We start from the raw sequence: 22,453 nt of genomic DNA, 5'->3' as shown, positions 1-22,453 counted from the left end.
AAGAGGATTAAGTGCATGATGAGGCCACTCCTAAGCAGAGGTCCTGAGGATGGTAGGGAGTGCACGCAGCCACTTCAGCAGTGACATTCTCCAGGGGATGCCTGATCGGGATGGGGAGGGTGGCTGGGCACAGCCTGGCACCCACCCAGAAAATCATCAGACACTGGGAAAGTGCTCCTAGGCTCTATTTAGAAGTCCTCATGGTGCCAAGGAAGGTCACCCCTGGTAAGCTGTCCCTGACTCTAGCTGTCCACTGACTCCTCTAGCTGTTCCCTGACTCCTCCAGCTGTCCTCTGACTCCTCCAGCTGTCCTCTGACTCCTCCAGCTGTCCCTGACTCCTCCAGCTGTTTCCTGACTCCTCCAGCTGCCCCTGACTCCTCCAGCTGTTCCCCAACTCCTCCAGCTGTCCTCTGACTCCTCCAGCTGCCCCTGACTCCTCCAGCTGTCCCCCAACTCCTCCAGCTGTCCTCTGACTCCTCCAGCTGTCCTCTGACTCCTCCAGCTGTCCTCTGACTCCTCCAGCTGCCCCTGACTCCTCCAGTGGTTCCCCGACTTCTCCAGCTGCCCGACTCCTCCAGCTGCCCCTGACTCCTCCAGCTGTTTCCCGACTCCTCCAGCTGCCACTGACTCCTCCAGCTGTTCCCTGACTCCTCCAGCTGTCCTCTGACTCCTCCAGCTGCCCCCGACTCCTCCAGCTGTCCCTGACTCCTCCAGCTGTCCCCGACTCCTCCAGCTGTTCTCTGACTCCTCCAGCTGTCCTCTGACTCCTCTAGCTGTTCCCTGACGACTCCAGCTGTCCCTGACGACTCCAGCTGTCCTCTGACTCCTCCGGCTCCTACAGTAATTCCTGCTATGGGTGTTTTCCCCACTAGAGTAGTACACTCTTAGTGTAAGAATGAAGCTGTCAGCCAAGGACAGAGCAGGTGGCCTGGAATCTCAGTGCAGAGGTGGTGGTCCTGGGTCTGCAACCTGGGCCCTGCCACCTGAGACCTTACCCAGGGACTAGCTTCCCATTCTCATCCTCACATAGGAACAAATGCCATCTTTCAAGGCCACCCCTTCTGCCATCACAGCCCCAGGGGCCTGACTCACAGCATCATAATCTTGGAACTCTTGTACACACTTGTTTAATTGAGGTTGTTGAATTAATCACCGCTCACTCTTCTCTTCCCTGCTAGAAGGTAGCCGCAGGAGGGCAGGGGTCAAGAGCCTAGTGGAGTGTCTGCACATAGTCGGTGCTCTGCGAGGAGCTGTTGGCTGGCAGACCACTGGACATCTCCAAAGCCTCCTTCATTTGTCATGAGACACAGACAGGGAGGGGCGCAGACCTCCCGAATTCATGTGCAAAGTCAGGTCTGCATACTATATGTGCCAGGACTGCGGCTTCCTGCCTTCTCGCCCTCCCCTGCCTGGGCCCATACCTGCCATGATGTTCTCCACCACGGAGACGAAGTAGGCAGGCTTGCTGAAGGTGGGAGGGTTGTCATTCTCATCCTGGAAGAAAAACAGACTGGTTGCAGGAACCAGGGAGGCAGTTGGGGCTGGCCAAGGCTGGCACTGAGGAACTCTGGCCTCAATGTATAACCAGAGCCAGGTGGGGTGTCACAAGGGAGCCAGGTGCCCCTCTGGCTGGGCTATAGTTCAAGAAGGAAGGACAGGCCTTGGGGAAACATGTGGGGGTTGGGAAGGGATGATGAGGGCCAGGGAGATGGAGAACGAAGGCAGCAATCAGAACTGCCCACAGCTCCAGCTCCCCTGGGCCCCCCATGGGTCCTCCAGCTGAGCTCCAAGCTTATTCCAGTTCTCCCGCCCTCAGCTCATCAGCCCCCATGCTGGGGATGCCCGCTCGGAACTTCCCTACCAGCTCCACCAAGACGATGGCGGAAGGTTCTAGGAGCCCTCCCAGAAGTGAAGGGAGAAAGGAGTGCCCCAACCCCGAGTAGGCAGTGGTAGGCAGGGGTCAGGTGGTTCCCAGAGTCTGAATTCCAGAACCCTCCACACACACAAGAACAACGGCTCCTCCATCCCCTTGGGTAAACCTGGCCCACAACCCACCACCTCCAGTTCTGGAGCAATCCCTCCTCTGGCCCAGTCTTCGCCAGTGACCAGGTCAGAGGCACAGTGGCCATGGGGCTGAACTGGCAGGGTGGGGCCCAGGCACAGCCTCTGCCTCCTCCTGTTACTCCACATGCCATCTCTCTCCTCCACATTCGGAGGAGACTTCCCGACCCTTTAAGACGCTCACACTCACCACCTACTTTATGCAATCACTCAACAAGAATTCCTGCCTGTTCCCCTCTCAGAGGAAGCCTTGTTGGCCCACCTGACTCAGAGACTTCTGCCCTTTCCTCGAGAGCCCTGTGCGGAGCTCGGGGGTCAGACTGGGTCACAGCCCCCTGGGGCATCTTTAGGCTGCAGACTTCAGTGGTGCGTGCTCCGAGGGACTCATTTCCCCCACGGAACTGGGAGCTCTTTGAGGGGAAGACTCCTGGAGTAAGCCTCTCTTGCTGGAGTTACTTCTGGCTGAGCAAGCACGAAAGAGAGGGAGGCACGCTACCTGGCTGTCCACCCCCTGGGATGCCAGAGAATCCCCTCCTGCCAGGCCTGTGGGGGCCCAGGAAGGAATGCCCTTCTTTCTGCCCAATCTGGACCCTGGCTCTGGGCTGCGCACCAGCTCCTGCTGACCTGTCGTCTCCCCAGCCTCAGAGAACTGGCGGTGTGAGGACTCCCTGATGTCCAATGGCCCAGCAGCAGGCCTGGGCATCCCCCTGGAGTGGGCACAAGTGGCCCCTACACATATATATTTAAGCCTTCTGCTTGGCTGCACGCAACGGTGCCAAGAATGTCAGTGACAGAGCATGAGGCAGAAACTTATTAGCGGTGATATTTCCCCGGATCCTGGCGCTGCATTCGCTATTAGTTCTAATTCAGTGGCTCCCTCTACAAAAGCTTATTGTCCCCTAATGGGAAATCTACAAACCGAGTTTGACTTCTTTATTAAAAACCAACAAGCAGTGGATGAAAAGGAATCACCTGGCTCCTGTCGCCCACCCGCTCCTCCTCCCAGAGCCCTGTCGCTCTGATCTCCTCTCTCCACCCCCAACCTGTAAGGCAAGTGCTGCCATCAACCACTTCATCTCCGCTGGTTTTTTTTTTTTCAATTGAGAGAAAATCCATTTGGTGGAGGGAGGTGGCAGCTTAGCCAAGTGACAGCTACTTAAAAATCACCCACGTGCAAAATCCACCCGAAGGCGCTGACCTTTTCAAGTGTGGTCCTTAGACACAAGTGACTAGGCCATCCAAAAGCCCTGCTCGAGAGATGAGGTTCACACACAGCCAAGGCGGCAGCTGTCTGTGGCCAGACCCTCCTGCTGCCAGTGGCCATGTGGACCCGGAAGAAACGTGCAGGGCCCCTGCTGACCCGCATGGCAGCCGGGAGGGAGTTTGAAGGCAGCGCCCCTTCTGCTGGGCTGAGGCGACCCTGTGCCAGGTCCCACTCTCCCTTGCCAAATGGACAGTGAGGCGGCTTCTTGGTCCCACCCACCCGTGCACCAAGAGAGCCCGCTCCCCGCTATCAGGGAAGGAGGCTGAGGCTGCTGGCCCCTCTTTTCTTCACAGTGGATAAAAGGCTAGTTCAGTCCCTAGGCCTTCAGCTTCCTACTTGCTCTGGCTCCATTTGATGGGCTGCGGCAAAGAGGGAAGGAGGTCTTCCGCGGGGCTCTTCCTTAACTGAGCTGCAGGTCGGGAAAGGGACCAGGGTTTGGGGCAGCCCCTGGGTTTCCAGATCCACAGATCTTTGAAGGCCTTGCTACTCCAAGCGTGGTGCCCTGACCAGAGCATCAGCATCGCCTGGGAGCTTGTTACAAGTGCAGAGTCTCAACCCTACCGTGGATGCACTAAAGAAGAATCGCATTTTAAGAAGATCCCCAGGGAATTCTCTGAGGAGTACAGGTCTCCATCATGTGCAGATAGGGGTTTCTAAGGTTCCAGGCCCAGGCGTCTGGTGGAAAGAATGTGAACCCAGGAGTCAGATGGGTCAGGGCTCAAATCCTAGTTTACTTCCTAGCTAGTAAGTGAGGAAGGCACTGGTGACCCTGGACCAGCCACATTCCCTCCCTGAGCCTCAGCTGCCTCGTCTGCAAAATGGGATTGAGAGAGACTGCATAACGTGAGAGCACCTGGCGCACTGTTGGAGCTCAAGGAGTTTTCATTTCCATTTGGCCAATTCTGCCTGCCCATCCCTAGGCTGGTGTAGAGCGCCTCAACCTACTTCCCGTATTCCCACCCTCTCCCTCATCCGCTTCCCCAAAGCCTGGGAAGGGTCCTTCTCTGCCTGGCCGAGTTCTCGGAACTCCCATTTGCACTAGAGACAGCTGGTGCACATCTGTTGCTGATGGTAAGCAGGTCTGTCCGGTCAGCTGTAATGATGGCCACGTGCCACCAGCATGATCTCATTTAATCCTCAGGGCGATATCATGGGGCCGTACTACGATTACTGCCATTTTGCAGCTAAGGAAACTGAGGCTCAGAGAGGATAAGAACCCCAGGTCACACAGCTAGAGGGAGACAAAGCCACATGCCTCCGAAGCCGGGCTCCCTCCTCCATTCAGCACCCCATTCACATCCCTACAGGACCTGCTGCTGCACCTTGCACACAGGACTAGTTTGCTGCTTGCTTGAGCAGTGCAGGACAGAGGTGGTTGAAAGAGATGAGTCAGTTGGTCAGGGTTATGAGTGTGGCTGGTGTTAGGGGAGGTTTGGGGGCTACGGTCAAGACTGGGAAACCAAGACAGGCTTGGGAGACCTGGTCAGGGCCGGGGCCATGTGGGGAGGGACAGCAGGACGTGGTCACGACTGGCAGGGAGTGCATTCTAGCTCTCTGGAATCCCCCTTGGCGCTAAGGGTGAGGTGGTGGGTTAGAGGCAGGAGGTGTTCAGGCTTCTCTGGACCTCCTCCTCTCTGTCCTTCTGCCTGCCACTCCCTGAAGCTGGAAAGGCCAGACTTAAGGCCCCAGCCTCTCTGCCCTTTCCTTTGCAGGCCCTGGTTCTGCATAGCCTGAGGCTCCTATGCCACCCCAAAATCCTGCTCCTGCACGCTCACCTGCAGGGCTCCCTCCCAGGCATCACCCTCGACTTTTCCATCACTGCCAGCACCATCCTATTCAGCAAGCAATAGGGGTCCCCTGCCCAGACGAGGATCTTCCCACCAGAGAGCTGGTTCTGGAGCCTCAGCCTTGGGTTGAGAGGACAGGCTTGTTAAAGCCAGGTGTGGGGCAGTGCCAGAGGCTGGTGGCGAAGCCAGAGGCTGGTGGTGAAGCCAGCTGGGACAGGAAGGTCATCCAGCAAGCCTGTTCTGGGCGAGATTTTCCTGAGCGTATGTCAAATCACAGCCTATCTCCTGACGTGACAATCTCATCTAACCCTCCTGGAGCTCGTAATGCACTAACTCTTCCATCAACATGCCTTCGCCCTCTCCTGCAGGTAGCAGCCTCTATGCGACGGGAGGTCATGCCTGTGTGTGCGGTGGGGTGGGGAGGGTCCCGGGGGAAAGGCCTGCTGGCCGGTTGTCAGACCACAGTCTGCATCCCGGGATCGCTGGGGAGCAGCACGGGGCAAATGAACCAGTGTGGAGATGGATTCAGCGGCTGATAATTTCAGACACAGAAAGCACTAAGGTGTGCTTGATATTCATGTCAGACAAGCTGCGGTTTGGTTTCAGGCCCCTGTGGATCTCCAGAGGAGTGGGAAAAGGGAGCCAAAAGGGATGAGGGGATAGAGAGAGACAGGAGAGAGAAGACGACCTTCAGTAATTCCCTTGAACTTCGCGGAATGTGGCTATGAATGAAGGGACCCACGACATTCCCTCCTAGCTTGAGCCCCAGCTCCCGCACCCCATCAGAGAGCGTCCTGAGGCCCCCAAATGAAGCTGGAGCAGGACAGTCGGCTCTTCCTGCGTTCCAGGGCCCTGGGGGTTCTGGCCAAGATGGGAGGCAGCTTGGCTGCTGCTGCACTGGCAGAGGTTTGCTGGGGGCAGCCTGCGGGACAGTCTGCCAGGCAGCTCCCAGAGCTGTGGGGACCGCCAAGGATGTGGGACACAGGGTGCAGGCAGCCTCCTCGATACTCTGGGAAGCACTCACCACCCCTTAACCCTGGAAGGGCAAGGCCAGCGCTCGGGGATACTTACAAACACCTCAATGGTGACGGGGACAGTGCTGTTCAGAGGGGGGTTACCAGCGTCCTTGGCCATGACCATCAGATAAATCAGCCCGTTGGGTATCTGTTCATAATCAAGGGGGCGGCTCACGCTGATCACTGAAATGACAGGAACAGGGCCACAGGCCCTTCGTAAGCAGACTTTAGAGGCCCAGTCAGCCAGGGCTCCCCTGTGGGCAGAGAGGGTGCAGCTGGCACAAGCCAGGCTAGCTCTGCTGCATTTCCCGCCCCTGCCTCTGAACTCCTGGAGCCTCGTGGTCTGGACTTAGGTTTACTGACTACGTGACACATGCCAGGCACCGTGCTGAGCCCACCAGCTGGTAACTATTTGGTAGTAATGTAAGCCCCACCAATAAGGAAACCAAGCTCAGAGAGGTTCAGTAACTTGCCCAAGGTCACACAGCTAGCAACTTGATAGAGCTGATGTTTGAGCCCAGGTTTGTCTGAATGCAGAGCCCAGACTCTTCCTCAGAACGCACTACTGCCTGATTATCTGTGTGTCTGTCTGTCTGACCCAATCATCTAGCACTCCCCCATCAATCTGGAAGCTGCTGGGAGAACAGGGTCATGTCCCAGGCTGTCTAGTGCTGTCTCTGCTCTCACTCCTGATCCCCTCCAGAGAAGCGCAGAGTCCACCCATTGAGTGCCCAGTGTTGGGCTGCCCGGGGCGGTGCAGACGGTGGGGCGTGGAGGGCAGCTCCCTCCTCACTGTCCTCGGGCCCCGTCCTTTTCTCTCATCACCTTTCTCCCCTCTTTTCTTCTCACCCTCCCCTCGCTTGACCCTGTGGCTCTTTGTGCCCATCCAGTGGTCTGCCCTGGGCACTGTTTAGATCCCCTGGGGGGACACTCAGGGTGTGGTGTTGCAGACTTTACCGGCAGAACTCTGCTGGACGGTGGGTGAAGAACCCTAACTCCAAAGGCAGACAGAGCAGAGAGGCAGGATTTTTGGGGGGGGGGGTGTTAAGAGAGCTGCCCCAGCCCTCAAATGTCCCCCCTCCACACACGCCTGGACTGGCACTGTTAGTGCTCTTGTGCTAAGCCATCGAGGTCAATTTCGGGAGAGAAGGCATATCGGCCTGGAAATGGGGGCACGGGTAGTCTGCAACGGCATCACAACAAGATTACATTGCAACTTTCTATTTGGAAAATGGAAACCAAGTTATTGCTTTAGTAATACAAAACCTACGGAGGGTTCTTCTAGCGGAGAAGAAGGTGAGGTGTGCGGCTGCCCGGAAACGTGAAACGGTGGCTTTTTGAAGGAGGACACAGATTTACAGAGAACATTGGGCTGGAGCATCCAGAGTCAGGACTGCCATTTCTGAGCTTGCGTTTCCGACAAGCTGTGAGGTGGTGAGCACTGGACCCAGACTCATCCAGTGCACTTCCGTTCTGCTTTCTAATTCATCTTCAAGCAACAGGGAAGCTTCCCAGAGGAGATGTCCAAACGAGCCCTTACAGCTGGCCAGAGGTTAAAGGGAGGCAGGGCAAAGGGACAGGGAGAGAGGGCTTTCCCAGCAGAAGGAACAGACTCTGCAAAGACGCGGCAGTGACCACCGTAAGAGGAAAGAGCACCAAGGGGTTCAGAGCCTGTATCCTAGCTGGGGGAGGAGGGTGCTGAGAGACAAGGCTGGAGAGGCAACCAGGAATCAGATCACAAGGGCCTCACTCGCAGCTTTGCTGTGTGACCTCAGGCAAGTCGGTCCTGTCGCTGGGCCCTGGTTGCCTTGTCTGAAAAACAAGGTTCTCTCAGGATCTTGGAGTTTGAGGTTGCTGCTGCTGTTCCCTGCTCAGGCTCTAGGGATCGGGACTCACAGCAGGGGCAGGCAGGGCAGGTCTAGAGTGTGGAACTGCGCCTGGCCAAGCAGGGAAGTGCCATGGCCTGGGAGGGCTGAGAGACGGCCTCAGCATGCCCAAAGGATGGGGAAGCTTGGTTAAGAAGACTCCACCCTACAGACCTGCTCAGCAGCCTTGGTGAGAAACAGGGACCCCTAGGACTATGGTAACATCAGATGCTGGGCTGGCCGTGGGTCTAAGACCCAGAGAAAAATCTGGCTGATCTGAGACAGAGATCCTGATCCTGCAGAAGGCTGACCCCAGGTGACATGCTGCTCCAGCCCGCGGGAGCTGTGGGGCAGCTTTCCAAGTGGTCCAGGGTGTCTGGGAGACAGGAGGGCCCCTCCTGAGAGAGGAATGAGGATGCAGCCCTGCTCCCACCTGCCAGCCTTCCTGCTGAGGCTGGGCCCCCAGTCCCAGCCACCACGTACCTCCATAGCCCTCGTACACGCTGATGTCGAAGTAGCTGCCGAAGGCGGAGGCACTGACGATGCTGTAGGTGATCTGGTTGTTGGGAGGGGAGTCTTCATCCGTCGCCTGGGAGGAAGAGGGTGGACAGGGCACCGTGATCCCTCAGCAGGCAGGGCCAGAGAGGGCAGGTGGGAGCGGAGGACTGACCCTCCCAAAGCGCCCCTCCTTTGGGGGATCCAGGCCCTCCTTGTCCCTCAGCCGGAGGCCACCTCTGGCTCCCAGCAGACACCCTGCTCCCCTCCCTGCTGGGGTGTGGAGGGAGCTTGGGAAGCTGGGGGCAGGCTGGAGGCTTGTGGAGAATGAGGGAAGGCCGGGGCCTACCCTGAGGATGGAGAGGGTCACCATCATACTTGGTGTGACTGTCTCCTAGAGCTTTCAGTCCCAGCTCGAACACCCCACCCACAGAGGTCTTGCCCGACCTCTCGACCGGGTTAGGGCCCTGCGCTGTGCACCCTATCAGCGCCCCTGCCCGACTGTAACCTCTTGTTTAACATCTGCCCGCCTCGCTCAGACCGTCAGCTCCACGCAAGCAGGAACCCTATGTTTCTTGATTGCTGCTGCATACCTAGGGTCCAGCACAGTGCTTGGCACACAGTAGGTGTCTAATAAATGCAGATTGCATGAATGAGGGAGGGAAGGAGGCACTTGGAATGGGGTCAGGGATCCTTCTCCCCCTTGACTGTCTTCTGGGGTGGCTTCCTCCCAGATGTTTCCCACCCAGAGAGCCCCAGGGGCACCCTACCACTCTGGCTGCAATAGGAGCTGGGCAGGGAGGGAGGGCGGGGTCCTGTGGGGAGCATGGCCATGCTGGGTGGACGAAGGCTCCTGTCTTCTGTGCACCCCCCACGCCCATGCCCACCACTTTGCCTTCATACTGCCTCCTCAGAAACAAGTTCTAAATGGAGCGCTGGGTGGGTAGAGGGGGGAAGGGGCACAAGGACACTAGGAAGTCTCCGGTCAGAGGTCACTGGAGTGTGGGGGGACACATTGCAGGAGGCCACTTGGAGTGTAGAGCCCTGAGTTCTGGTCCTGGCTCTGTGACTCACTAATTCACTGTGCCTTCCAGGGTGGCCTCTCCCTTTCGCTTCCCCTTCTGTGAAATGAATTCTGCCCATGGCCTCTGGCTCCTTCTAGCTGCAGCACTTCCTGATTCTAAGCAGCCATTAAAGGGCCTGGATGGGGGTCCTTACACAAGGAACTGCTCAGCACTTGCCATGGGAGATGGGGAGGGTGGCCTTTTGCTGAATGGAGACCTGAAATTTAAGCTGAGACAGACACTAGCCCCACTCAGTAACCAGGGACGTGAGGTGATGCTCAGAGGTGGCCCAACACAGACCAAGAATGTGACCCCCAAATCTGGGCAGAGTTCTTTGTGGATGGGAGGTTAGCACCTCTTGCAGTGGCTTCCTGAGGGGGTGGTCAAGAAAGCACAGAGGGAAGCATAAGATGAATGGCCGGACTGCAGGACACCCTGGCATCTTACCCGGAGCCGCACCAGCTGCGTGACAGAAGGCTCATTCTCCCTCAGGGCACCCACATAGGCATCCTTTTGGAAGGTGGGCGCATTGTCATTGACATCCAACACGTTGATCCTGACCCGGCCTGTGGTCTCCTCACCGCCCCCGTCCCGGGCGATGACCGTCAGGGTGAAGCGCTGGATGAGCTCGTAGTCCAGTCTGGCGATCAGCATGATGAGTCCTGTGTCCTTGTCCAGGGAGAACCTGTGTCAGGCAGGAAGGAGGGAGAGAAAGGGCATCCTGGTTTAAAGCAGGCTTGCAGATAAGGGCCTGCATTTACCCCTGTCCTGGCCCAAGGTGACAAACAGAAATGGATGAAATCTGAAACCCGCCTTCTTTTTCACTTGCCGTAATGGCCAGGTACTGAAAGAATAGGAATAGGTTGATTGAATCAAAGAGGAAATTCAGGCAGAATAAGCCCCTTCTTGCTACGAACAGGAGTTTCTGCCTAGTGGAGATATTTAGATGTTGGAGAACTGTAATGGTCAGATATTCCTACAACTGATACCACAGAAATACAAAGCGTCATAAGATACTATTATGAACAGTTATATGCCAACAAATTGGAAAACCTAGAAGAAATGGGTAAATTCCTAGAAAGATACAACCTACCAAGACTGAATCACGAAGAAATAGAAAATCTGAACAGACGGATTATTAGTAGATTGAATCAACAATCAAAAATCTCCCAATAAACAAAAGTCCAGGACCAGACAGCTTCACTGGTGAATTCTACCAAACATTTAAAGAACTAATACCAATCCTTCTCAAACTCTTCCAAAAAATAGAAGAGGAGGGAACACTTCCAAACTCATTTTATGAGGTCAGCATCACCCTGATACCAAAACCAGACGAGGATACCACAAGAAAAGAAAATTACAGACCAATTTCCCTGATGAACACAGATGCAAAAATCCTCAACAAAATATTAGCAAACTGAATTCAACAGCACATTAAGAGGATCACACATCATGATCAAGTGAGATTTATCCCAGGGATGCAATGATGGTTGAACAGCCACAAATCAATCAATGTGATACACCACTCTAACGAAATGAAGGATAAAAATCATATGATCATCTTACTTAATGCAGAAAAGGCATTTGACAAAATTCAACACCCATTTATGATAAAAACTCTCAACAGAGTATAGAGAGAATGTACCTCAACATAATAAAGGCCATATATGACAAACTCATAGCTAACATCATACTCAATGGTGAAAAGCTGAAAGCTTTTCCTCTAAGATGAGGAATAAGACAAGGATGCCCACTCTTGCCACTCTTAGTTAACATAGTATTGGAAGTCCTAGCCAGAGCAATCAGGCAAGAAAAAGAAATAAAAGGGATCCACATTGGAAAGGAAGAAGTAAAACGGTCACTGTTTGCAGACGGCATGATATTCTATATAGAAAACCCTAAAGACTCCACTAAAAAACTGTTAGAACTAATAAACGAATTCAGTAAAGTTGCAGAATACAAAATCAATATATATAAATTTGTTGCATGTCTATACACTAATAACAAACTATCAGAAAGAGAAATCAAGAAAACAATCCCATTTATAATCGCATTAAAAAGAATAAAATACCTAAGAATAAATTTAACCAAGGAGGTGAAACTCCTGTACACTGAAAACCATAAGACAGTGATGAAAGAAAATGAAGGCAGCACAAAGAAATGGAAAAATATTCTGTGCTTATGGATGGGAAGAATTAATATTGTTAAAATGTCCATACTACCCAAAGCAATCGACAGATACAATGCAATCCCTATCAAAATTCCAATGACATTTTTCACAGAAACAGAACAAACAATCCTAAAATTTGTGTGGAACCACAAAAGACCCCAAGTAGCCAAAGCAAGAGAAAGCAGAAACAAAGCTGGCGGAGCCACGCTCCCTGATTTCAAACTGTGCTGCAAAGCTACATGAGTGCAAACAGCACGGGACTGGCACAGAAACAGACACAGAGGCCAGTGGAGCAGGATAGAGAGCCCTGAAATAAACACATGCATATACAGTCAATTACTTTATGATGAAGGAGCTAAGAATATACAATGGGAAAAGGACAGTCTCTTCAACAAATGGTGTTGAGAAGAGTGGACAGCCACATGCACAGGATAAAACTGGACCACCACCTTAAACCATACGCAAAAATCAACTTGAAATGGATTAAAGACCTGAACATAAGACCTGAAACCATAAAACTCCTAGAAGAAAACACAGGTGGTGAGCTCCTTGACATCGATCTTGGTGATGACTTTTTGGATTTGACACCAAAAGCAAAGGCAACAAAAGCAAAAATAAACAAATGGGATTACATCAAACTAAAAAGCTTCTGCACACAAAGGAAACCATCAAGAAAATGAAAAGTCAACCTATGGAAGGGGAAAAAATATTTGCAAGTCATATATCTGATAAGGCGTTAATATCCAAAATATGTAAAGAACTCATGCAACTCCATAGCAAAAAACCAAACAATCTGATTAAAAAATGGACAGAGGGTCTGAATAGACATTTTTCCAAAGAAGACATACGGATGGCCAACAGGTGCAAGAAAAGATGCTCAACATCACTAATCACCAGAGAAACGCAAATCAAAGCCAGAATGGGATATCACTTCACACCTGTCAGAATGGCTATCATCAAAAAAACAAGAAATAACAAACGTTGGCGAGGATGTAGAGAAAAGGGAACCCTTGTGCACTATTGGTGGGAATGTAAACTGGTGCAGCCACTTTGGAAAACAATATAGAGGTTCCTCAAAAAATTAAAAACAGAACTACCATATGACTCAGCAATTTCACTTCTGGGTATTTATCTGAACAAAACAAAAACACTAACTTGAAAGATATATGCACCGCCATGTTCACTGCAGCATTGTTCACAATAGCCAAGATATGGAAACAACCTAAGCGCCCACCAATGGATGACGGGATAGAGAAAATGTGGTGTATACATATACAATGGAATATTATTTAGTCATAAAAAAGAGGTAAATCTTGCTATTTGCAACAGCATGGATGGACCTTGAGGGCATTATCCTAAGTGGAATAAGTCAGACAGAGAAAGACAAATACTGTATGATCTTACTTACATGTGGAATCTAAAAACAAAACCAAGCAAATGAGCACATAGATACAGAGAACAGACTGGTGGTTGCCGGAGGCAGGGGGTAGAGGGGTGAGCAAAATGGGTGAAGGTGGTCCTGAGGTACACACTTGCAGTTATAATATGACGAAGTCCGGGGATGCAGCGTACAGCACGGCGAGTATAGTTAACAATACTGTATTGCATGTTTGAAAGCTGCTAAGAGAGTAGATCTTAAAAGTTCTCATTACAAGAAAAAGAAACTTTCTAACTACGAATGCTGACAGATGTTAACTAGAGTTATTGTGGTCACCATTTTGCAATATATACAAATATTGAATCATTATGTTGTACACCTGGAACTAATATAACGTTATACAGTAGTCCTCCCTTATCCACGGTTTCACTTTCATAGTTTCTGTTACCCATGGTCTGAATATATTAAATAGAAAATTCTAGAAATAATTCCTAAGTTTTAAATTGCATGCCATTTTGAGCGGCATGATGAAATCTCGCATCTTCCTGTTCTGTCCACCCAGGACATGAATCATCCCGCCGTCCAGTGTGTCCACGCCCTATAAGCTCCACACTCGTTAGTCACTTAGTACCCACCTTGGTTATCAGGTCGACTGTCACAGTATCACGTGCTTGTGCTCAAGCAAACCTTATTTTACTTAATAATGGGCCCAAAGCACAAAAGGAGTGATGCTGGCAATCTGGATATGCCAAAGAGAAGCCATGAAGTGCTTCCTTTAAGTGAAAAGGTGAAAGTTCTCGACTTAATAAGGAAAGGTTAGGTTGTTTCCATATCTTGGCTATTGTGAACAATGCTGCAGGAAAGAAAAAAATCCTATGCTGAGGTTGCTAAGATCTATGGTAATTTTATTATAGTACATTGTCATAATTGTTCTATTTTTTATTAGTTATTGTAGTTAGTCTCTTAATATGCCTAATTTATAAATTGAACTTTATCATAGGTATGTACATATAGGAAAAAACACAATATATATAGGGTTTGGTACTATCCATGGGCTCAGGCATCCACTGAGGGTCTTGGAACACAGCCCCTGTGGATAAGGGGGAATTATTGTATGTCAATTCTATCTCAATTTAAAAAAATACATATATTTGAGCATTAAAAAAAGAAAAGAAATTCTGCCATCCCAGATGGTTTTGCACCAAAATGCTTTAAAGTGGCAGCAAAGCATCGAGCAAGGGGAGGGGCGGCTGGTCCTCTCTCAGGAGCTCCCCTTTGTCCTCTGCTTGAGAGACTGAGCCTTGGGGAAGGGCCTGGTGAATGTCTCCTGGGGAGGAACAAGGCCCAGCAAGACCATCCTTCTACCTGCTTCCTCTAAATTTCCCCTCAGAAGCCTCCTCTGAGTTGTCAGCTGACATTTGTGTGCCCCCACCTGGTCCACAGCTGCCAGCCACCAAGCCTGGAAAGTCCCGGCTCTGACACCAGGAAAGCCCCCGGCCCAGGAGATGGGAAGAGATGAAGAAATCCAAGATGATCAGGCCAAGGCCACAAGAACACGGTCCCCTGAGGGACAGGGAGGCCTGTGCATTTGTGCCACGGCTGGTTCCTTCCTCCCATTTTGAGGCCCATCACAGAGTGGCAGAGAATGGCCGGGTATACCTAACAATGTCCATCTCTTCCTGGTCACTCACACAGACAGTTGGGGTTGGTAATACAAGCCGACAGCCACTTCTTACTCATCCTGTTGGGTTTCCAGACGTATCAGACACTTCATTTTTAGAACCAGACCTGCCCTCTGAATTCAACTTGGCTTTCAATCTTGTTAAAAATGAGAGGGCTTCCCCTTGGCTCAGCTTAACTGAAGACAAGGGAAAGAGATGGCCCAGAACCATGGTGGGGGAGAAGGCAAGGCTGGCACAGGTCAGGGGTGAGGCCAGCCACCTACCTAATGGCTGCAGCACGTTGGAGGCTGAGTATCCTGGTGGTGAGGACCACATGCAGAAGCCTGGCCCTGCATGCTGTGTGCTTACCAGCTGTGTGACTTTGGGCAAGTGACTCAGGCTCTCTGGGCTGCAGTTTCCTCATCTGCAAAGTGGGGATGATAATAGTGCCTAGCCTGAATTCCTCCATCATTTAGTTGTGAGGCTCCCATCAGATAATGTGTATAAAACACTTGGCAAAGAGTCTGACACATGGTAAGAGCTTCATGGATGCCAGCTGAGGTGCTGCTGCTGGCAGTGCCCTACCACCAGTGAGTCAGGGCTTCTTCACTCCCCAGACTAAAGGCTATCTTTTGAGGGTTGGAGGAACTATGCTCCAGAGGGTTAGAGGACTGGAGCAGGACTGCACTACAAGCAGGGCTGACCCGGCAGAGGTTTGTGACGGGGCACACAGGGCACATGGCCCTCCCTGGGCTCTGAGAAGTTTCCTGGACCACGTGAGAGGCAGAGGGTCGCTGCAGAGGGGCTGGGGCAGGGTCTCACCTGTCAGGGTCATCGCTGAAGAAGTAGTTGACTTCCCCGAAGGTGCCCACGTCATTGTCTGTTGCCTGCAAAGGTGAGAACAAGACGTCATTACTGCCAGACCCAGCTGAGGCTCCTATCTCCCAGGAAACGTCCACAGCGAACCCAGGCTGTTCCCGTCCCACTGTGTGGGAGTTGTCCATGCTCCCACACAATGCCTCAGGCCAAATGTTCCAGAGTTGGGCTGTTCACCACGGCTGCCAACAGGCACCGATGGCTATTTAAATTTATACTGGAGAGCGCAGTTCTAGTAGGTTGGTCTCACAGCTCAATCTCTAGCTTTGTGGAAGCAGCCCTCCTGGACTCAGGTCAGGCTGGCTGGGCTTACTCTTTGCAGGTCCTCCAGGGCATGGAGGAGAGATCCTGCACCCGTGCCTTGGGGTCATAACCTGTAGGTTTGTGAAGTATCACCAATGAAGGTGGGGATGGGTTCAGCCAGCGAGTGGATCCTTCAGTGACTCTCCCCCAGTCTCAAAGCCTCCAAGCCAAATGTGCTCCTCAGTGGGGGACGCCCCTGGGGGGATTTCCGGTGCCCCTCCCTTCTTCAACCCTGGGAATCACCCATCGCACTTGTAGGGCAGACTGTCATCTGGCTGGCAATCTCTTCTGCTGCACAGTCTGCCGCCCACCCCCACCTTCTTTGGCACCTCTCTCTGCTTGACCAAGTGGTCCAAGTGGCAGCTGCCTGCTCTGCTTGTGACTACAGGGACTGGGCTGGGAGTGGCCCTTGACCGCAGCTGGGGCCTATCAGAATCCTTCCCTGGGATCCTTCTTATTGTTGCTGAGGATAAAAGCTTTCCTCCAGAGCAGTGAAGCTGGGGTGACATGAACTGGGAGCTGCTGGACATGTGGGGAGGATGCAGGTCCCGCCAGAGGAGAGCTAGAAGAGAGGGGCTGGATCCTGGTAGTTCTAGAGTCCTGAATCTGACATCCCTTCCCACCTCAGTTTGGTTTGTGAGTCCAACAAGACCTCTTTCACCTAGGCTGGTCCAAGTTGGCATTCTGTCACTTGTAGTCAAAAGACTATAGGGAGAGAGGCCTACCTTATGCTGACGACAGTGGCAATGATGGTATGATGGGGACCACTGCCAGCCTTCACTACCACACCTTTTACATTTTTAAAGACCATCCATGTTTATGGGACCTCATTTCATCCCCACAACTGTCACAACATGAGGGAAACAGACATTTCCACTCATCTCACAGAGCACAAAACTGAGGCCCAGTGTAACCCTGTCACCACTCTAGGTCACCAGCAGGTTACAAGCAGAGTGGGGCAGAAGCTGGGATCCCACGTCCAGCCTGGGCCACCTGAGTGAGGCCTCTCTCCACCTCCTCCTTTCTCCAGGATGACAGCAGCTCTACTCGAGGCGTGGCCTCTGTGGCTGGGACCTCCGGGCTTCTGCATTGTCCCTGGGATGGTTATAGTGCACAGCGCAGGCTAACTGACACCATTCATTCATTCAATGAACAGTCACTTATTAAGCCTATGCTCCGTGCCAGGCACTGTGACTTCCATTCTCTTCCAGGCCACTGCCCTGGAGCCAGGCAAAGTGCCGCCTGCCACCAGAAGCCAGGAGGGAAAGGCCTTGGGTTGATGTTGGGGGGTCCACGGACATCTGACTTACACTCAGGGCTTCTCTATAGGATCATAACCGGATAAAGGTCCGCTGCTAAAAATATTTCAACACCTCTTGATTTTTTTATCCAATTTTAAGTTTTTAGCTTTATTGAGATATAACTGACAAATAAAATTCTAATATATTCAAGGTTTACACTGTGATGATTTGACATATGCAAATATTGTGAAAGGACTGCTCTTACAGGACACATTTTCCACTCAGCGTCCCCACTGTTTCTGTCCCAGCAGACCGCGTGTGGACCTCTCTCCCTTCCCTGGGCCTGGCCAGGCTCCGAGGGCACGACAGGTTCTCAGAGGATGCGTGTTGAATAAGTGAGAAGGAAGACGCCGAGCTCTGTAACAGCCCTCCAACCCAGGACCGCTTCCGTGAGAGACCCTCCTGTGCCCTGAGCCATTCCTCACGACAACTGCTGTTTATCGACACTTCACACTTGTCACATATTTTATCTTCGTAGCAACCCTATGAGTGGGTACCACTCTCAGTGCCACCTCTAATTTACAGATGGGGAAACTGAAGCACAGAGAGGGTAAATACCTCACCTAAGGCTTCACAGGGCAGAGTCGGGATTTGAACCCAGTGCCCTGACCTTAGCTTCTATGTGTTATTGACTCTAAACTGAGAGAACTTGCTCTCAGAAGGCAAGACGCCTGGTTATTCCAGGGGAGAGAAGACCAAAGCCCCTAATAAGCCTACCTCTCTCCCCACCTTCCAGGGACCAGAGGAGAAGTGGGGGTGGAGGAGCCCCTAAGTTCCCTTTCGTTCTGCTGACAAATAATCATCACCATGTGTGCTGTATTCAGGCTACAACTGCAGCTGGGTCTGGAGAAGAGCTGGCCAGATGCCATCGAGCCCCTTGGCGAGGCGTCAGTTTGGGGAGAGACCCCAGTTCCAGGCCAGTGTCAACAGCCCAGGTCACTGTGTGACCAAACAGTAACCTCCTGCGGCCTCAGTGACCCCATTTGTTAAAGAAAAGGGTTTGGGGGAGCGATGAGGGCAGAGCCGCGTCTCTCAGGCCCCCCTCCCAGCAGGATGGTGCCTGGCACACGGCAGGGGCTTCACAAATGCTGGAAAGATAAACGAACAAATTCTAGTAAGAAGGGGGTGGTGGAGAGATGGGCGCAAGGATGAGGAGGAGAGGATTCACAGGGAAAGGGAGGGGCGGGGGAGGGGGGAGGGGAGAGCAGCTGGGGAGTGCAGAGGGGTGGGGGGGAGGACTGTGCCCAACCATGGGGGTCCCCTGTCCCTGAAGGTCACATCTGGGCTGTGGTGACAAGCCCTCCATATCTGGGTGCCCTGCAGAATCGCACGTGAACTGTCTGGGCAAGAAGGACCCCTGAGTTCCCCTTGTCCAGTCCCCTTTGCCCTGGGGCCTAGAGCAGCTGAGGCCTAGGGAAATTAGGTGACAAGACGGGACTGTCTTCTCTCTCCAGGCATCCTGCCCACCATCGCCCCAGTCCCCACCCCCTCCCCTAGTGGACTGGCACAGCCATGGCTCCCTCAGTGACCCCCTTCCCCAGGGGCCTCTTGCTGCCCGCCCAGGCCGCCAATGCTGACCAGGGAAGATTTGTGAGTCCTTTAGTGCCACCGTCTAATGACCATATGAAATATGTATGCCTGGTGAAGAGGAGAGGGAGAGCTTCCATTTTTCAAATGCATGAAGCAGAATAAGAAGATGAAAAGCTGCTTCTGTGGTCCTGCCAGGGTGGGGGCAGCCAGCACTGACACCGAGGGCCTCGCTGGGGCACCCAGGCCAGGGCCGGGCTGTGGTGGGCCAGCTTAGGAGCCCTGTGCCCAGGAGGAGGCAGCCCCACTGAAGGCCCTCTGGCGCTCACTGGTGCCCTCAGGGGACAGTTCTTCCTCGTCTCCATGCATTCTCCACCTGCACTCCAGCCTTACTGCTGGCTCCAGCCTCCTGTCTGACCCAGCTCCCAGACCCGACCGACCCAGTCTTCCCATGCGGCCCCCTCTGCCGGGATCGCCCCCTCCCTCTCCTGCCTGGCTCACCCACTCCTGTCCTCCCTGACTGCCCGAGGGTGGGTAGGGCTCTGCCCTGACCGCACTGTGGAGCTGGGGCTGTGGAGCCTGGACATGAAGGCTGCGCAGGAAAGCCCCTGGTATGGCTGTCATCTGTAGCTACATTTGCAGCCACATCCACATGACAGTATCAATGTGCATTGTTGGATGCTGCCCACACTGTACAAGGGAGATACTGTTACAACCCCTGTCCCCGGTCTTAACAAATGAGACAGAGACACGATGATGGAAAGTCACTTGCCCAAGACCTCACTGTCCTACGGCAGAGCTGGCCTCCGAATCCCCGTGTGTAAAACCACTGACCACCTTGCGGGACAGCCCAGCACTGGCCGGGGTCACTGAGGCCCAGAACAGCGCTGCAATGCCAGCCCGCCCAGCAGAGGGCGCTGCCGGGGCAGGCGACCGGCTCCTTCCCAACCATCCCAGCCCCACCCGCGGTTATGGCACTTTTTAAACAACCTCCTTCCCAGGGCTTGCCATGTGGCTGACCAACTGACAGAGCAACGGACGAGTCAAGTGCCAAACAAGTGCCCCGGCGCTCACTCTAGGAAGGAGGGTTTGCAGAGTGGCCAGGGGCCTGTGCACGGAGAACAAATACCTCCTCATGCCAAGAACGCTTCCTCCCTCCTGCCACGTTCTAGGAACCAGCACCCGTCCCCTGGCCAGGCTGGGTGGCTCTCATGTTGTACCTGGCGACTCTAAGAAATGCCAACCCAAGGTCCCACGTGAGCACCTCACTGTGCTGCAGGCCCTCCCTCTTGTGCCTCTGTGTCCCCAGTACTATACCACCAGGGCTCAAATCTCACCCACAGGGACATACTAGTGCATTTTACTGCTTGCCAAGACTCTCACAAGAGGCCCAGGGGCAAGAAGTCAAAACCAATGGCTAAAATGATTTTCCTCTGCTCCCAAACCTTCAATGGCTCTCCACTGCTGCCGAGTTAATTCCAGACCAGTACCAGCTGGCCTTGGCGGTCTTGTATCCTCCTCTCCCTGATGCACCCAACCTGTTCTCTCATTGTCTGGTTGTACCATCCCTTTGTTCCACAACCGCTTTCCAAACTCCAGCCCACTCCTCAGTGCCCACCCCAAGTGCCCCCTCCCTCAGGGAGCTCCCCAACTGCTCACTGTTCTTGACCCCAGAGCCCCTGGATGGATCTTTTTTGGAATTCATGGCACAATCTGCTGTTCCTGAAAACCGCCTATGTATGCCCCATTCCCCACGCCTGACAGACAAGTCTGTATCTGCCCATCGGCAGACGCCACAGTGGGCAGTGAGCCGCCAGAGTGGGGCTGTCTGGTTGCCCCGGGGTGCAGCTGGGGTTTATAGAGCATCTCCAGCAAGCCTCCCAAGCTGATCTCCCACCCAAGCTCCCTACTGGCCAAACCCCAGAGGCAGGAGCGGGGGCTCACATAACGGGCATGCAGTCAGCCTACGAGGCAGGTGCAGAGTGGGTGAGAAGGGCAGGGTGTGTCGGAGGGGGCAGATGGAGAAGCGCGTCATGGAAAGAACCTTCCGAAGACAATGACCAGACTCTCGCTCAGCCCTATGCTCAGGAAAGATTTTCAGAGCTTTTCCAATGTACCAGCTACTGTGCCCAGCACTGAAGTCACGGCCATGAACTTGACAACGCCCTCCCTGGACACTGTGGCTTACAATCAGAGAGGGAGACAGACAATAACGGAGGAGAGAAATAATGAAATAACTCAGTGGTAAGAACTGTGAGGAAAATAAAGCAGAAAATAGGGTAGCAAGCGACGGGGGTTGCATTTTACATTGATGAGTGGAGAAGATCTCTTTGGCAAGGTGTATGTGGGTCTGTAGGACAGTCACTGGCTGGACACTGACAAGCCCAGGTAGCTGCTGGGGAGAGTGCCCTCCTGCAGCTTGAGGGGCTCAGAACATCTCAGCCGCCCCCACCAGCCTCCCCCAGGGGACACATCCACAGCCCAGGAAGACTGGCTGGCAGGTCAGCATCTGTCCCTGTGGTTAGCACACGGGGAGAGGGTGCGGCCGGGACGGGCTGCTGCCCAGTGCCTGATTTATAAGGCATCTCCTCTGATTCTCCCCAACACTGGTATTACCAGCAAAACTAATTTCCTCATTTGGGCTTTTATAATTGCATCCGCGAGTGCTTATTTCCGTGATGGACAATGCCAGCAGAAGTGTAATTTTCTTCTGCTGACAAAAAGGAAAAAAATAAATACACACAGGGGGACATTCTAAAGGTTAAGACAAGGTGAGGCTGTTGTGGGGGAGGAGCTGCATCCCCCAATTGGCCAGCCCAAGTCAGAAATGCCCATCGCTCCCCAGCTCTAGGGTGGGAGGGGCAAGATGGTGCCCTGCCATTCCCCTGAGTACTTCCGACGTGCTATGCACCATGCCCAGCAATTCCCATGCTTCGCTTTACCCCACCTTCTCAAGCCCTCTGGGACCAGCACCGATATCATCCCCATTTTACAGATGGAGGGTTCTGAGGCTCAGAGGTCCATCAACTTGCCCAAGGTCAAAGGGCCACAGTGCTGGGACAGGAACCCACATTGACCTCCAGGGCTGTGCTCTTAACCACTCCCCTCCCCTGCTCTCCCTGTGGGTGGGGCCAGGGAGAGGTATCTTCCTGTAGTTTGAGAGCTCAGCCATGGGTTGCAGGGTGCTCCTACCAGGTAGCTGTCCTCACCCTGTAGAAGCCAGATGCCCCCACAGGCAGTCTCTCCTTCTTGCTACAGTGGCTCTGCCCCAGCCTCTGCCTGGACATAGTGGCCCCAGCAATCTGGCCCTGCCCATCAGCTGAGGCGGCAGGGGTCTCCAGCTTTGTTTCCTAGGACGCAGGCCCTCAGCCAAGACCCTCAGACACCCAAGCAAATGCTTTCCACAGTCCTTCAAAGAAGCCCCCACTCCTGCCCCAAGCTTGGTCTTGGTGTGTGCAGGTGGCTCAGGGCCTAGACTGGGGAGGCTGTACGGTCTAACCTGAGGTCACTGCCAAAGGCCAGGCTAACTTGGCTGGCTGCAGCTGCCCTTCCCGACCAGCCCAGGGCTCCTCTCCCAGCACCTCAGGATAGAGCTCTCTGATGCTCATTGCAACATCTCATGCCACTCCCAGGGGACCCAGCAGTTCAACAGAGGTCAGGTTCTCCTGTCTCCTTTTCCCCTCC

At 53.3% G+C, this 22,453-nt stretch overlaps 1 protein-coding gene across 1 annotated transcript in view; it reads right to left on the bottom strand.

Annotated features, from left to right (window-relative positions):
* Positions 1 to 22,453, bottom strand: part of LOC139074484 (cadherin-23-like) — a 316,069-nt gene that overhangs the window by 42,336 nt on the left and 251,280 nt on the right. The window contains exons 14-18 of the mRNA XM_070565310.1: positions 15,585 to 15,649; positions 10,001 to 10,238; positions 8,478 to 8,583; positions 6,185 to 6,312; positions 1,423 to 1,495 (exon numbers count right to left, since the gene is read on the bottom strand). Coding sequence (XP_070421411.1) covers positions 1,423 to 1,495; positions 6,185 to 6,312; positions 8,478 to 8,583; positions 10,001 to 10,238; positions 15,585 to 15,649 — 610 coding nt within the window. The remainder of the gene's footprint in view (positions 1 to 1,422; positions 1,496 to 6,184; positions 6,313 to 8,477; positions 8,584 to 10,000; positions 10,239 to 15,584; positions 15,650 to 22,453) is intronic.

The sequence above is a fragment of the Equus przewalskii genome, chromosome 1 (genome assembly GCF_037783145.1).
Source record: "Equus przewalskii isolate Varuska chromosome 1, EquPr2, whole genome shotgun sequence".
Classification (NCBI taxonomy): Eukaryota; Metazoa; Chordata; class Mammalia; order Perissodactyla; family Equidae; genus Equus; species Equus przewalskii.
The sequence above is the reverse complement of the archived record's forward strand: the minus strand, read 5'-3'. Positions and strand labels throughout refer to the sequence as shown.